Source organism: Cricetulus griseus, chromosome X (genome assembly GCF_003668045.3).
Source record: "Cricetulus griseus strain 17A/GY chromosome X, alternate assembly CriGri-PICRH-1.0, whole genome shotgun sequence".
NCBI lineage: Eukaryota > Metazoa > Chordata > Mammalia > Rodentia > Cricetidae > Cricetulus > Cricetulus griseus.
The window spans coordinates 5,901,128-5,917,889 of NC_048604.1; the positions used below are offsets into that span (position 1 = coordinate 5,901,128).

Below are 16,762 nucleotides of genomic sequence, written 5' to 3' on the forward strand. Positions count from 1 at the left end.
TTCTTGTTTCAGACTCTGTGAGCTCCTATGAACCCAGGAGGGTTGATTCTGTGGGTTTTCTTGCAGTGACCTTTCCCCTCTGGCTCCTTCGATCCTTCCTCCCTCTCTTCAGCAGTATTCCCTGAGCTTTCCCTAATGTTTGGCTGTGGTTCTCTGCATCTGCTCCTATCAGTTGCTGGATGAAGCCTCTCTGATGACAATTGGGCTAGGCACCCATCTATGAGTATAGCAGCATATTCTTAGACATCATTACACTGGCATTGGGAAGGGGATATAGAAGAGATTCATGGGTGGACTGAACATGGGTGGGCATGGGGGGGAGAGTATTGAAAGTGATGAGAAGAAAGGGGTGAGGTACAAACTTTGTGCAAAGGAAACTCCCAGGAATATACAAGGATGACCCCAGCTAAGACTCTAAGTAATAGGGAATATGCATCCCAAATTGGCCATTCCCTTTGACCATGCATAGCTACCAGTGGAAGGATTGGGACACCAACCCAGCCACACAACCTTCAATCAACAGTCTGTCAATGTACAGTCTGTCCTGCCTATGAAATTGTGGGAGTAGCCAACCAGACTGGTCCAGGCTCAGACAATTGCTATGAGAGAGAGAGAGAGAGCACACCCCTGATACTGCCTAGAGTGCCAAGACCTAGAGACAGGATGGCCCAGAGACTTAGGATAGAACCAAATACTTAACTGTTTTATATTTAAAATATGAAAATAATTTATAAGTATCTACTCCAGATATTTATTTGCATGGAAAGGAACTTTGCCTAATTGTTGAGTTATATATACATGAAATTTTCTCATCTGGGCTGACAATGGTCCCTCCAAGATCCAAAGACCATGTAATGAAAATCCCAGCAGCAATAATGGAATTCCTCTTTTGACTTGTTGGTCAGGGCTCTCCAAGAGACCAATAAAACATTACAGGCTACTGCCCTTGTTTGTCATCCTGTCCTCCAAAAAGTGAAAGGTACTATCCTATTGCTGAAGATGTCATGCATTCCAGACACAAGTGTCCAGACGCCTCTGAACTGGATCTGACATGATAAGCCTCCTCCCAAAGAACCAGCTTTCATAGAATCACAAGGAAGGAAGCTTTTATGCCTATGAACCACAAAAGTGGCCAACACTGCAGAGTAAGCCTATGGGTGGAGCAGTGGTATGCTTATCTTAGCAGTAACCAGCGGCTCTTAAATTAGACTTAAAGAAGACACACTAAACAAGAGAAAAGCCATGCTTGGCACTGGAAACCTAGCCAGATACTCAGGGCTAGAGAAGTCATGAGGCTTGGAGAATCTACAAATGTCACTTTACTGCACTAGCATAATCCTTAACTGCATTCTAAGTATAGATTTGTCCTCCTTATCCCCTCAGATAAACATAATCCTCAGTCCACATCAAGGAAAGTTGTCTTTGCAACAGATACAGATGATTCCAGAAAACCACAACCAATCAAAATACAGTGGTGTGGAGCCCAATCCCAATGGATACATCTACAAAATACTCCCACACCTGAGGTTCAGGTATCATAGCAGAAGAAAGGGCAGGCTGGAAGGTAAGGCTATTTCACTGTTGGTTTGTTTCATAAAATCAACTTCTTGAATATTTTATTTATGATGATTTTTATTGCTAATTCTCTAATTTATATCTCTTGTCTTGTCTTTTTTAATTTTACACTAAATGTATTATTTTTCCATTTCATGAATATATATAGTACATTGTTATGAATCTTATCCCTGATATTCTCTTATGCCATTCACACCCCTACCAATTTCCTCCCTTCCTCACTACAAATCCTTTTCCTCCATTTATGACTTTGTTTTGTGACCCACTGCAATTAACCAGGACTATTCTTGTGAGCATGGATGTGGAAATACCCATGGGAAAATGATAGAGAAACTGAGATCCTTAGTTATATAGCGACTGGTAAGCACACCATGGACTATCTATTAAAAACAAAACAAAACAAAACAAACAAAACTTTAAGCTCTTTTCAAAGCCAGGGTCATTCTACTTGAGTTAAGATTATAGAATTTGTATCCATGCCTAGACCCTTTAAGTTCTGATATAACTGATTTGGATGGATTTCTTTTTATTTCATATAAAGTTGCTTGTTGTTGTTATTATTTTAACAAATCCTTGCTATTATATTTGTTTCATGCCATTAATTTTCCTGCTACATTTTCCCCATACATGCATGGATTTGTATGTAGTTCTTTCAGTGATTTATTTTTTTATTAATGCTAAATTTTCAGTACCAAGAATTCTAGGACCAGTGAAGGATGCAGATGAATTCCAAGCAAGGAGGAATTCTCATCAAAATACCTGGGTCTGTGATAGTGCCTTTACTTCTGTCTTATGGACCACTGTTGTACCTGCAGCCTAATTCTAAGTGGCATCTAAATCATCCATTGTCCTTATCAACCAAAAGTATGTATTATTAATGGAATTTTTCATCCAATTCTGCCTTCCTCAATTTTCAAACTGTGTGTCAAACATGTTCAACGGGAGTTCCATTCTCTACCCTTTGTACTCATTCCCATCACTCCAATATTGCTTTTGAATTTTAAAAAAAATCTTTAACTACAAGAGTCCCCATAGATTTCCAAGGTCTCCTCACTGATACCCATGTTCATGGGGTCTGGATCAGCCTTATGCTGGTTTCTCAGCTATCACTCTGGGGACCGAGAGATCCCCCTTGTTCAGGTCAGCTGTTTCTGTGGGTTTCACCAGCCTGGTCTGGACCCCTTTGCCCATCACTCCTCCTTCTCTGCAACTGGATTCCAGTTCAGTTCAGTGTTTAGCTGTGGGTGTCTGCTTCTACTTCCACCAGCTGCTGGATGAAGACTCTAGGAAGGCATATAAGTTAGCCATCAATCTCATTATCAAGGGAGGGCATAGGAATAGACATAGGGAGCCCATTCCACATAGAGGTATACTGCCTGAGTATTTTTTTTAATTTTTTTTATTTTATTAGTTCTAGTTAGGGAACAAGCTTATTTCAAGTCCCTTCTCCCTCTCCCTCCCCTCACCCCCAAACTTCCTCCCCCACCCCCAGCCCACCCCCCACCCACCACTCCCCAGGCAGGGTAGGAAATAATAAATGAAAAAAATCCTCAATATCAGTGTTGCTGTGGCCCATACATCTGAGTAGGAGTCATCTCTTTTTTGATAGTATATTTTTTATTTTAATTAGAAACAAGATTGTTTTACATGTCAATCTCAGTCCCCATTCCCTAGCCTGCTCCCCTGCCACCCCCTCCAACTAATACCTTACTTATCACATATCCTTTCTGCTCCCCAGGGAGGGTGAAGCCTTCCATAGGGGGTCATCAGAGTCTATCATATCCTTTGGGATAGGGCCTAGGCCCACCCCTGTGTGTCTTGGCTAATGGAGTATCCCTCTATTTGGAATGGGCTCCCAAAGTCCACACCTATGCTAGGGATGAGGACTGGACTACTTACTACAGGAGTTCTCGTAGGTTTCTGAGGTCTCCTCAACTGAAACCCACATTCCTGGGGTCTGGATCAGTCTCATGCTGGTATCCTAGCTATCCTATCCAGCTGGTATCCAGGATACCAGCTAACAGTCTGGGGACCAAGAGCTCCCTGTTGTTCAGTTAAGCTGTTTCCGTGGGTTTCACCAGCCTGGTCTGGACCCCTGTGCATATCACTGGTAGGAGTCGTCTCTTAACTTCCACCCTTTTTGATACTCTAAGAATCAATATTTCATAGTCATGTAGATTTTTATTTGGTAAGATAAATTATGGAATTTAGGTTTATTTATCAAATATTTTATAACTTATTTATGTTTAAATTTTATACATGAGTATTTTATTTATATCATTTATATGCCACCCTCTCCCCCTCCTAATTGCTCCATGTCCACTGTACCCTGTCAAAGACCTAGTCTTTAATTATTGTTCTTTGACACACAAACACACACACACACACACACACACACACACACACACACACACACACACACACACTCCTGAGTCCATGTAGTGTTGCTTGTATGTATGTGGGTTTATGGCTCACCCTAGTGCCAGGCATGGGCATACTTTTTTTCAAATTTTTATTCAGAAGAATGGTCCAAAAGATTTCCAAAATAGTATGGGCTATGGCCATCTTGCATGCTGCTTCCTAGTACTTAAAGGCAAGACTATTATTGAAGCAACCACACATTTCAGACTCAGGCCATGGAGAAATCCAATTGGCACTAACCTGGAAGCCTCCATAAATCTTTTATATATAGGAGAAGGACTGATCTTTCCTCTCTATTCTTTCATATTTCATTTTAAAACTAGAAGATGCCTACCATATTGATCATGAGAAAGTGCTACTTTGATGCAATTTTTCTAGACACTGGTCATACATTTACAAATACATTTTTTGTATTACTATTTTGTTTTCCAACACAATTCTATTGTCAAAGCCAGGACCAAAATGCTGGTTCTCAAACAAAAGTCAAGCTCTTTTTTAAGATAAGCCTAGAACTCTATTTGTCAGGACAATGCATTGTTTCATTACCCTTTTCTGTATATCCAAGATACAGTAAGCAAGTAAATTTTTCACATGGCTTAAATTCCCCTGCCTTCATCCAGTTCAATGGAAAATAATGAATCACCATATTCACAAAAAGAAACAGGTTGACAGAAAACAGACTTGTTTTTATAGCTCACCTAAAATATGTAGGGACTTATATATCTACTCAGCTATTTTACAGGACTATTCTTCCTCCCTCCCTGGAAAGCTAAATGGTTGGTTGCTAAGTTACTGGTATGTGACATCATCTCTTTCCTGACATCTCGCTATGTGTGTCAGGTTCTCATGATTCACTGAGCCAGTCACCTCGTTACACACATTACTCACTTTCCCAAAGACTTCTGTAAAATAATTGAAAATTCACCTCATATGCTAGCTGTAACCCCCAAATTCCACATGAAAATATTTAAATTGCTTGACAGGCTCTAAGTGTATTTGCAAGCACATTGGATGGCTTACCTTCATTGTTCACATAATAGTTTTTATAATTAAATTTAGCATTTCTTTCTGGGTTGGTTTGTGCTTGAAAAAGAGGAAATGATTACTGGGAAGCAAATAATGTATAATATCTCTTATGGGCTAATTTGGTACTATGAATAGCTCACCTCACATGTACATATGTCCATTAGTGTTTTGCATTAGCTTCAGAAAAGGTAGGGCTCCATATAATTTACTCAGTCAAGGGCATTTTCACCTGCTGACAAATTTACATATTTCACAGTGTCATTAGGTAAGAGCTAGTCATCAGATCAGGTGAGGGTACAATCATTAGTTAGTTCATTTATTTGACTCTATCAATGTTAACATTAATTATAGTCTAAATTATATTTAGCAATTTTTGTCTTCCTTGGATGGACTATTGTATCAGTATTTCAAAAAACTATAATTTTAAAATCCCATACTAGAATTCGATGGATGATTTTAGAGACATTCCAGAAGTATTAATCTTTAAGACAATTATATCAAAAAACTCCTACATGAGTTCAAACTGAACACTATTTACACATTCATTTGACAGGATATAAAACCAATTGCCTAATTATTGGTTAAATTTGTAAAAGAATTTTTGCTGAAAGGTGCTTGATTATTCTGTATAATTATGATAATATAATCAGATTTTCTTTCAGGCATAATTGTCTGACCAATTTTGTTCCCTGATCCATTTTATCTCATTTCTCATATGGACTTTTTCATTAACCCAGTTAAAGGTTAAAAATAACAAGTACTGTATATGACTGTCCTGTAATTATTTGGTAAGTTTGTTCCATGGTAAAACTGTAAACAAAAATATTAAGCTAATGAGTAGGATTGCCATAATTTAGTATGCTGTAGAGACATGGATCTGCTGTAATCAAAAAATGGTGCCCATATAGGTGTTTACCAACCTGATCCATATGGCAGGGGGAATTGTAAGAAACTACAGTTTATCAAATACAATTCCTAAATCCTAGATAGCAAATTCAGCATTTCTCATAAACAGTGAATTACCCTTACAGCTGTTTGTCTATGAAATTATCATCTACAGAAGGTACTTTGCTAGGAAACACAATCTGTTCATCATCAAATCTAAGAGACACATGCTATGTGCGTTTTTGACTCTACAAAGGATTTAATTGATAGTTTGTTGACATTTTATGTAAATTCTTGCTAGAAACAAATAAATCACATTGCTGCAGAACAAATAATCACTGAAAATCTATCCTTAGCTGGTAGCATTTAAAGCATGCTACTCTTATTGGCTTAATGCTCCCAGAAATGATGACTCTATGATGCATAAAACCCCATAGAGCTCAGAAAAGAAGCCTCTGGTGTTGCCCACATTATTACTTACAAGCTGTCTAGGGATATCTGCATGCTAGATGAATTGTAACTGCAAAATGCCATCATGGGGTAGAGCTATTGTTATATTTTAATTCTCTTTGCACTGGAGAGTACCTTGACTCTAAAGAGAAAATGGTCCACTGATAGAAACAAGTACATAGGCTAGGATGCACTATGAAAATGGGTGCATTTAAGTTTCTAATCCATAAAATTTATGCTAAGCAATGATGTTCTTGTAAAGTACCAAATATACTGGAGGTTATGTAGCTTGCTTTGTGGCATTAAGTCAGTTTAATGAAAAAGTTTTGTAGGCAGGTACATTTTAGTATGGTTGAAAATTTGAATATGTTAGTATAATTTCATTTGTACAAATTAAGGAAATGACAGCAGATAAAAATAATTCACCAAGGACATTATAATATTAACTATAAGGTGAACTGGCGCCTGTAAAATAAGGATAGGCTCAAGTAATCCAAAAGGGCAAGAAGTTAGGATGGTTATCACGACCCGAGGAACTGTGATGTAGGGAAATGGCTTCCCTTTTCAGAGTTTGACTCTTCTAAGTTATGTTATTATTACTTTTATGACTCCTAGTATATTTTCTACTGCTATTTTTATTATTGATAGAAACGAGACTTAAAAACATTCGAGTATGGCAAAAAAGAAGAATTCTTGTTAAGATTTGCTCAAACCATGTCAAGTTGTTAGTGTTCTTTAAAAATGTAAGAAATATCAGCCACTGTATGAAGCAAACTTTTTGATAATCTTTAAGAGATTAAATGAAGGCTCGTGGCAGCTCATAGCTAAGTACAGTTCCAGGATCACTTAATTTAGACAACAAAGAAGACTATGTTTTACTCTACTTCTGCCTCATGCAAGCCCTACCCTTGACTGCAGGCCATTTAACCTTGGGGACTCTGATTTGTTGAAGTTATAAAGGACTATTTTCTCAATAAGCATAATAAGGTTGAAGTGCTTTGAACTGTAGTCACCTGCCACAGGAAAGTAAAGTTACCTATGAGGTTCAGCTGGCCTGTTGTAGTGTGGTGAGCTTGCAAGGGCAGGAGGACAAGAGGAAAGTGCTAGATGGTTAGACATGTAGGAGTGCATTGAAAGGGGACAATACTGCTCTGAAGGGAAGCTGAGTCCATTTTCAGAGAAACAGTGAGAGGGACTTTCAACAAAAGTGAGTTGGTTTGAACTTAAACAATATTTTGAGAAGTGGCGATAAAACAAAATGCATGAAGCAAAAGCATTTCTATTGACTGGGAGACCAAAGGGCTGGCCAGGAGGTAGACCCCTGTTGTCACACATAGCTAATACAGATATCTGCCCCAGGGTTTTCATATATGGTGGGGAATAGAGGGTTAGAGAGGAAAGAATTTAGGGGAGTGAATAAACTAATATGTACCTATGCAAATAGCTTGCACAGTGACTACTGAACCAAGACAGAACAAGATGACATAAATGTGGAAAAGGATTTCATAGAGGGAGTAGTTGGCAGGGGTGGGAGGGAGATAAGAGATTGTAGGAGATAAGACTAATCAGAATGCTTTAGATACAATATACATCAAATTGTCAAAGAATAAATTCAATTAATAAACAATCTCTTCACTGGGAAAAAGGCAGTGGGGTAGGCACGGAATAATCATTCTTTGTGGTTTAGATAAACATACTGAAAGAAAACAAAACCAAGAGCAACTGGGGGGGTGGGGTGGCTAGAGCTAGATCTTTGGTTACACAGCCACTTTACCTAGGACAGATGAATCTGCATTTGAATCAATTTAGTTTGAAAAGCACAGACAGGTTCCTGAGAAGAACTGAGAAAAGAAAAGGTTACTTTGCCTTCCTTTGAATCAACGTAGTTTGAAAAACACAGGGGTTCAGGGCAGGAATTGAGAAAAAGAAAAATATTTCCCCTAAGAGGGAGGCAGATGGGGATTAAGTGGCAAATAGACTTACTGTGGAACATCCTACAGACAACAAAGGTCCTGGAACTAACAGCATGTATATGTGATTACAACAAAACAAAATCCCACAGCATATCGTCGTATTCTGTTGGAACATGCAATTTGGTCTATAAAAATTTAAGAATTAGTCATAAAAATTGGGAAAGAAACCTTGGAAAGTTAACTTTCATTCCATGTGTGGGGAATAGAACATTCCACTCTTCCATAAGAGAAAGTATTCACTTCTAACACTGCTGAAAATGGACAAAATGGAATTCTATACAATCAATGTCCCTTCTAAAAAAAGCAACTAAAATAACCAAAACAAAACCCAAAACACCAACTTTCCCTAGATACCCTTTCAAGAACAACAGATGGACTTTTGTTACTTTTTCAAATGCTGCTTTCTTTCACGGATTTATTAAGGCAGCTTGCCTTTCTTTCCATTCTTAAGTGAAAATCCTTGTTTCTTTAAGTGGTCAGACTCTGACAGGTATTCTAGTTAATTCCCTCACTGTCACTGTGTAAAACACTTAAGCACCAGGCTGGTCTTCCCTGAAGAAAAGAATTCAACTGTGACAATTTAGTTGGTGACTCTTAGATGGATCTGGCACTCTGGGTATGAAGAAAAGACTTAACTGATCAACTTCGTTTATGCTTGTCCCCACACCGTCATGGGAGCAAGAGAAAACCGAGGTTAGCATGTCCACTGAGTAAGCCATAACTTTGATTGTTGTCTTTCCTTAAGGAAGGTGGCTGACAGCAAGGAAGGATTGAATGGAAATTCCTGTATCTACTCAGTGGGACAGAACAAATAGACAAGTCCCTAGGGTGCATCATACTTGTAGATTTCACTATGACTGCCATGCCTTCCGTCAACTCCCAGGTCCCCAAAGAAAAATAATGAACAAATTGCTATGCTCTTATTGTACAGAAATGGCTGCCATATCTTTATTCTATACAGTATCATCTCTAATCAGACAGGTAAGACTAATCTATTTAATGCTCAAAAGCAAGGTCTTTGGGCTGAAGCATGTTCAGAGTACTGTAGGGACCTTACTGTTCTTCACTATTCTTTGGCAGCATGTTATCAGGGATGGCTTCAAACACCAGGATGCTGAGAAATCTCTTTACCCAAGAACCAGTGCTAATGAGAGTCATCCTGATGTTGTTAAGTGAGGGAAAGGAGTTGCTAAGTTTTCTCTGACACACAGTTTGTCTTCTTTTCCAGGGAGAAAGCATACATGGTTTCCACATGCTTACACTGGTCACCATTTATCATAATAATGAGCACTTATATACTACTTGGCAATTTTCAAGAGAATTATGGTATTATAATGTTTGACAGACAAGGAAAGGAGACTCCTTGTCCAAAGTCACAAAGTCACAAAAGTGACAAATGGTAAAATCAGGAAGGAACTTGCGCCCATTATTAATCTTCTTGAAATACTATATTATCACATGACGCCTAATGGCAGAGATAATAGGTAGATACATTTTTCTCACTTCCTTTTGTTTTTTTGCTGGTATGCTATCTTCCAAAATGCTTATTGCCACACATTTCAAGTTTGCTCTTCCCCTAAACTCTTCGCACTCCTAAGCAGGACTGCTCATACACACCATGACTTCTCAGTCTCCCCTTCCTCCATGCCCACTACACCACCCTCTGTCTCCATAACCACATTGCATTGGCCACTTGTTCAAGGCACAATGAGGTGCCATCAAGACTCAGCAGGCAGAAAGGTGGGGATTGAGGCTTTCTGCGTTAATAGGGAAAAGTTTCTAAAGAATGTGAGAGGTATTTCTGTATAGGACTCAAAATTAGTCTCCAGAGCAGTGAAGAAATTGCCATAATTTTAATGAGTGATAAGAGGTACGGAATGAGGCATGTGCTAAACAGCAGAGCATGGTTGTTGAATGGAAGGATTCTTCTTTATCATACTTCTTGAAACAGAAGAATAGTTTCGACCATTTAAACAAACAGGTTGATTTCTTGCCACCATTGCTAGTGGGGACTGTCACTGACTCTTTTGTCTGCTCTTGGAACACTTTTGCTCCTACTGGATCACCATGTCCAGCAGTGATATTATGTGTTTTTTCTCAGTCTTATTGGATCTTGTTAGGCCATGTTCAGTGGATATCACTGGGAGGCCTGATATTTTCTGAAGGCAAATGGAGGGAGGAGGAGTGGATTTTCGGGAGAGGGAGATGGGCTGGGAGGAAAGAAGGGTAGGGGAACTGCAGTCACGATGTTACATATGAGTGAAGAATAAAAGATTTTTTTTTTGAAGACACGGAAATAAAAGTTCAAACTCACCCTCAGGATTTCCTCAACACAGCTTGGATCACTGGGAAGGCTTACCTGAAAAACAAAATACAATGAACATAAACAAGTTCCACTCAGAGAAGCTCACTGTATAATATTGTTCACTGTCTGATAAGTCATAAAGACAGAAAAAAGCAATCAACATTATTTTCTCTATTAAATACAAAGTGGTAGTGTCAAAAACCAAATGGCCAATTTGGTTTTACTTTAATGAAACAGTGCAAGGTGTGGAAAGAGACTCCTTGCTCTTTCCCTGATGTGCTATAGGACACTGAGCTCTTTTCCTCCCCTTCAGGTTTATCCAAAAAGGGAACTTGACCTTGGGATCTTTCAGTCTTTCAATACTTGAACTTGAACATAGTTTAGCATATTACATTTAAAGTAGAGGTCTATATAAAAGACTTCTCTGATTAAATTGAATCCCCCTTCAACTTGGGCAGTCAAATCAGATGCCTACATTTTTTAATGCAAAAAAATTGAACTGAATTCCTGTGAGCATTGCAGATTTGCCTTGGCATTTAGAGGGAATCTCAGGCAAATATTAAGTGAATGCCATGAGCCATCTCCCCTGTCCCCCTCTGTGACACTTTCTTAATCAATCAAAGTACAACCCAAACATAAACATACTGAAGACTTGCTGTATGCTAACAAATAACATTTTTCACCCAGGGCTTGGCAACCAAAGAATACAAAGAGCCAAACATCAAAGTCGCTCTACTGTGGTACATTGTGGGGGACTCGAGGTACAACTACCACCTAGTAAACTGTCTGTCAATGAGCATGTTACTTGTGTAGACTTTGAACATCTCCTAAACATTCCCACCTTTCCCCTTTAAACCCTCATCTTCTCCAGCATAAAAATCCCATCACTGGTGTTCTGGGAAGGTAAATAGTGATGATCTTTCACTAACTGCTTTGAGGGATGATGGGAACATTCCTGCAGTGTGAGTACTGCTACAGTATCTGTGAACCCAAGACCTCTTCCAAGACTGGTCCATCATTATGTACAGATTGAAGATGAAATTAAAGAATATTTGAGGAACAAAGGTAAAGAATATTATAGGAAATCTAAAATGGACTATGACACCATGTTTCCTTAACCTTAAAGAATGTACATGATATCACATAAATATCCAAGTATTATAAAATTCATTATTGAACATCCATTGATTTCGATACAAATTTATTGATTTTTTCTGCATGTAAGAGTTCCTGCTCCAGGACAGGGTTTGAGATGGTCTCCAATGATGAGGTGAGCTTCCTTGGATTACAACATACACTTTCAAGTTACACTTGTTATTTTAGTATAATTATTAACTGTATCTCCTTTCATATTAAAAATGCTTTACTTTACCTCATCCAATAATTGGTGGAACCAGATGCAGAGACCTACAACCAAGAACCAGGCTGAGCTCCAGGAATCCATTCGAAGAGAGGGAGGAGGGAATATATGAGCAAGGGAGGTCAAGGTCATGATGGGGAAATCTACAGAGACAGCTGAGCCAAGCTTGTGGAAACTAATGAACGCCAGACCTACAACTATGGAGACCGCAGGGGACCAAACAAGGCCTTCCCTATGTGGGAGACAATTGTGAAGCTTGGACTATCTGAAGAGCCCCTGGCTGTAGGACCATGAAACAAACCTGGTACATGAGGTAGCTTGTTGGAGCCCAATCCCCATGGTGGGCTGCCATGCTCAGCCTTAAAGCATGGGAGAGTGGCCTGGCCCTGTCCCAACCTATTGTGCCAGACTATGTTGACTCCTCAAGGGAGCCCTTACCTGTGAGGAGGAGGAGGAGGAGGAGGAGGAGGAGGAGGAGGAGGAGGAGGAGTGGACTGAGGGTGGTCTGGGTGTGGGAGGGTGAGAGGAGGCAAGAGGGGAGGCATGAGGGATAGAAGGGAGAAGTGTGGTTGGAATGCAAAACGAAATAAAAAATAAGAAAACAGAAAAAAATGCCACACTTTGGATGACAAAATATATAGCTATCCTTCCAAATGCAATAATATTTGAATATGAGATATAAGAGACTCCACAATTCAAGAGAAAAATTGGCTGGATACATGCTATAAAGAAATTTCAATGATAACTTTCAAATTGGTACTCACCAGTGATTGGCCTAGTTCATTCATTCTTTTGTTTATTGAAGAAATGTATCTGCCACTGCCAGAGGCCCTATAGACTGCCCAGGCCTCCTAACTGACACCCACAATCAGGGTGTCTGGGTCTGTCCTATGCTGGTTTCCCAACTATCAGTCTGGGGTCCATGAGCTCCCTCTTGTTCAGATCAGCTGTGGGTCAGTATTTATTCCTAGTATACAAATGGACCTTGGGAGCCCATTCCACATAGAGGGATACTCTCTCAGCCTAGACACATGGGGGAGGGCCTAGGCCCTACTCCAAATGATATGACAGAATTTGAAGATCCCTATGGAAGGCCTCACTCTCCCTGGGGAGCAGAAAGTGGATGGGATAGGGAGTTGGCTGGGGGGAGGGCAGGAGAGGAGGCCAGAGAGAACTGGGACTGACATGAAAACAAGTTTGTTTCTAATTCAATTTTTTAAAAAAAGGAAAGAAAAAGAAATGTATCTTCAAGGCTAAGTATTCTGCATCAAACCAGTGGAAGGCAGAAATGCAATAGTAAGCAAAGAAAGCATGATGATTTTCTTCCTCATTGAGTTGGCATGTTTGATAGGAAGGTGATTAAGAAGACTGTCAATATACAGCTATGACTCTGTGCTACAAAGTACTATCAAGGAAACTGTTCCATGTATACTGTCTCTAAAACCTAAGAGGCTCTATGTACAAGTATGTGTAGGAAATGATCCAATCCACATTCGCTTCTGCAGTTTCATTTTGAAAACCTAAGTGAAGGGACCAGCCATGACAGGCTAACATGTGCTTGCCTGACGTTGCTGGGCCTGCCCTGGTCACTAGGAGGTTAGATGTCCTCCTTGTGGCAAGGAACCAATCAGAAGTCAGAAGGCAGAGCTGTGCTATACCATACAATTGCACAACAGTGATGTGCACAGCATAGCAACCACTCTGGGAGGGCCTATGAGCCATAACAACCAGTTGACCAATCAACACAGGGCAGCTTGTCCAAGCCTGGAAGCACACCAATCCTGTTGCTTACCCCTAGACACTCCCCTTATGCTGCCCTATAAGATCCCTGTCTTGTGGTTTCTAGGGGTCTTTTCTTCAACCATCCAACTGCAGTGAATGGATGAAGGGCCCGAGCTAATTGGGCTAGCTCATTGAACAACTGCAATAAAAGATTCTTTGCTTTTGCATCAAAATGGGCCTCTTGGTGATTTGGGGGTTCAGATTTTGGGCACAACACTAAGGTTGTGAACAATTTGCCTAAGGGTTTGGATTCAACATAGTTTCCAATTACTTGATATTTTAAAGCTTGGGTCTTTAGTTTAGAATTAAAATGTCTGAAATTTATTTATCTTATATGTATGAGTGTTTTGCTTGAATATATGTATGTGTACCACATGTATGCCTGGAGCAAATGAAGATCAGAAGAAGGTGCTAGATCCCTTGCAACTGGAGTCATGGATGGTTGCAAACCACCATGGGGGTACTGGGAGTTGAACTCTGCAAAAGTGACAATTGCTCTTAACTGCTGAGCCATCTCTCCAGCCACTACTTTAGATAATGATTTTTCAATTAACAACTACTGGGAATCCACAGAATATGTATTTTGGGGTCTAACATAATATTATATAACACAACTTACAATTTTCTTTACTGGTAATTCTTAGCATCATACAATGTATCCACTAATTGCTCAGTGATCCAGCAATTGTGTTTTGCAAGAGGATTCATTTTTTATTTGTTTGTTTTTTCGAGACAGGGCTTCTCTGTGGCTTTGGAGGCTGTCCTGGAACTAGCTCTTATAGACCAGGCTGGTCTCAAACTCACAGAGATCCACCTGTCTCTGCCTCCCGAGTGCTGGGATAAAGGTGGGTTCCACCAACGCCCGGCTTCAAGATGATTCTTAAACTTTCAATAAATACCTTACCTAAATACAAATATCCAAAGGGTTGTAATGAAGACTTAAATTATTGTTACACACTATCAATGTAGGCTCTGTAGACTAAATATATAGGGGCCAAGTACCCCCCAATACCTTTGCTCACCCTTTTTTATAAAAACATATCAATATTAATTTTGAAGCTAAAAAGGATGAAAACAACAATTTTCACATACATAAAGAGTACTCTGCTGTGAGTCAAAAGGTTTGGGTAGAAATCTTGGGCCTAGCTAACAGGATTCAGATTTAGTAACTTTACCTATCGAAGTTTCAGCATTTATAACCATAAAATAGAATTTAATGTAAAGTACAAATAATAGTAACTGATTCTTTTAGATTTCATAGGGTCCCTGTGCTTATCAAATGAAATAAGAGATGCCAAATGTGCTTTGTAGCTGCAAAACTACACACACTGAGTCAAGCAAGGGCCCTTCTTCTGCAATTCCTCACACTTCTGTTATTAAAATGAGGCAAGAGCTGCCACACATCAACTGCAAATATCCCTCCACCTGGGATTACAGATACCCCTTCTTTATGGAAGAAAATTCTGTCAAGAAATAGAGATGTGGACACCAGGGCTTTGCAGCAAATCAGATAATGACAGTCTGAGTCAGAGACAGTATCATTCATGATTGAGAAAGGTACAGACAAATCTATATGTACCCACACCCAGTGTTTAGATGTATTCCCTTTTTTTCACAAGAAAATAATGCAATCTAGTATTATTGTAAAGTTACTACTTCTGCAAATTTATCTAGGTAAGCCTCACAGCTGGTTTCTCTCCAGTCAACTCAAATGGACCTGGAAGTGCATCTTATATGTTTGGAACAGTATTGAGCATGTGGACTTGCAAAGACAAATGCTCGGAGACTTGGCCTGTCTCTTAGAGTTAATTGTCTAGATGGACAGGAAAACAATTAGAGAACCACTGGGACATACATGGTAAGACAGTCTTAACAAGGGTAATAGGATCTCATTCATCAAATCTCCCATTTACTTCTTCAGACACCAAATCCTGATTGAGCTCACACTGTGCTCAGGATGGTGCCAGGGGAGGGGGCAATTTAAAGACAAAAGGCAGCATCAGGCTCCTATTGAAGACTCCATGCAAATAAAGAGAAAGGAAAATTGTCTGTTTACACAGGAAGTAGACAATAAGGAACTGGAAGTCTCTTTTAAGTGCCAAGGACAGATTATTTACCAGGTTCACTGACAGATCCATAAGCTACAAGAGCAGCCTGCCCCTGAAGTGTTCACTGTAGTCCTCACACTATATGGAAGTGAGAGGCCAGAGATTGACATGGCTGAGAAGTTCTGGGCCACACCCCCTACAGTACATTGACTCCCTGGGGTCACAGTACACACTGAAGAAAGCTGCACTAAGGCCAAGGCTGTATTGTGTTTTCTTGCACACTCTGTTTCAGGCAAACCACCCACATTTCTCCTAGGGATTCCTGAGGAGTCACTCACACAGGTGTGAAAGAGGGTGTCAGAAGAGAAGTACTAGGGTTAGAAGTGCCACAAGGTTTCTTAGTTCCCAAGCCACCTTCTCCTCTTTTTAAATCCACTCTCGAGTATTCACATAGTTCACAAATTCCAAATTAGCCACTCAGAACTGCAGGATCTTTTCAAATCCCACTCTCCACTCCTTCGGCCTATAGCAATAAGCAAGCCACAATAAATGAATTGCATAGGATGTTTTAATCATTCTGGAATTAGTCGGTTTGGAGCATCCTTCCTAGAGATTAGGGTAAAACAAGATATCAAAAATACCCTTATTGTGGCATTGAGAGTTATAATCGGCAACTAGAACTAATAGAAAACATGGAGAATAGTGTAAAAAATTAACAGAATAGTGATCATTACATGCTTAACTCACAGGAGTTCAGTGTGTGCCCGTGAGAGAAGAAAGCTCTTTTTTTTTGCCAGAAATCATTCTAAGGTTATAACATAATACATGGCAATCAAAGCCTACTAATCTAGAAGTATTCTACCATCACAAAGATTTCTCAAAATAAACTATAAAACTGTAAGTCTAATTGTAAATTAAATAACTGGTTCAATTAAAT

General features: G+C 39.5%; 1 protein-coding gene across 3 annotated transcripts in view; it reads right to left on the reverse strand.

Annotated features, from left to right (window-relative positions):
• Aff2 (AF4/FMR2 family member 2) overlaps window positions 1-16,762 on the reverse strand; it is a 482,974-nt gene that overhangs the window by 175,322 nt on the left and 290,890 nt on the right. For all 3 annotated transcript variants that reach the window (XM_027433386.2, XM_027433385.2, XM_027433387.2), the window contains one exon: window positions 10,645-10,689. In XM_027433386.2, the coding sequence (XP_027289187.1) occupies window positions 10,645-10,689 (45 nt within the window). The remainder of the gene's footprint in view (window positions 1-10,644; window positions 10,690-16,762) is intronic.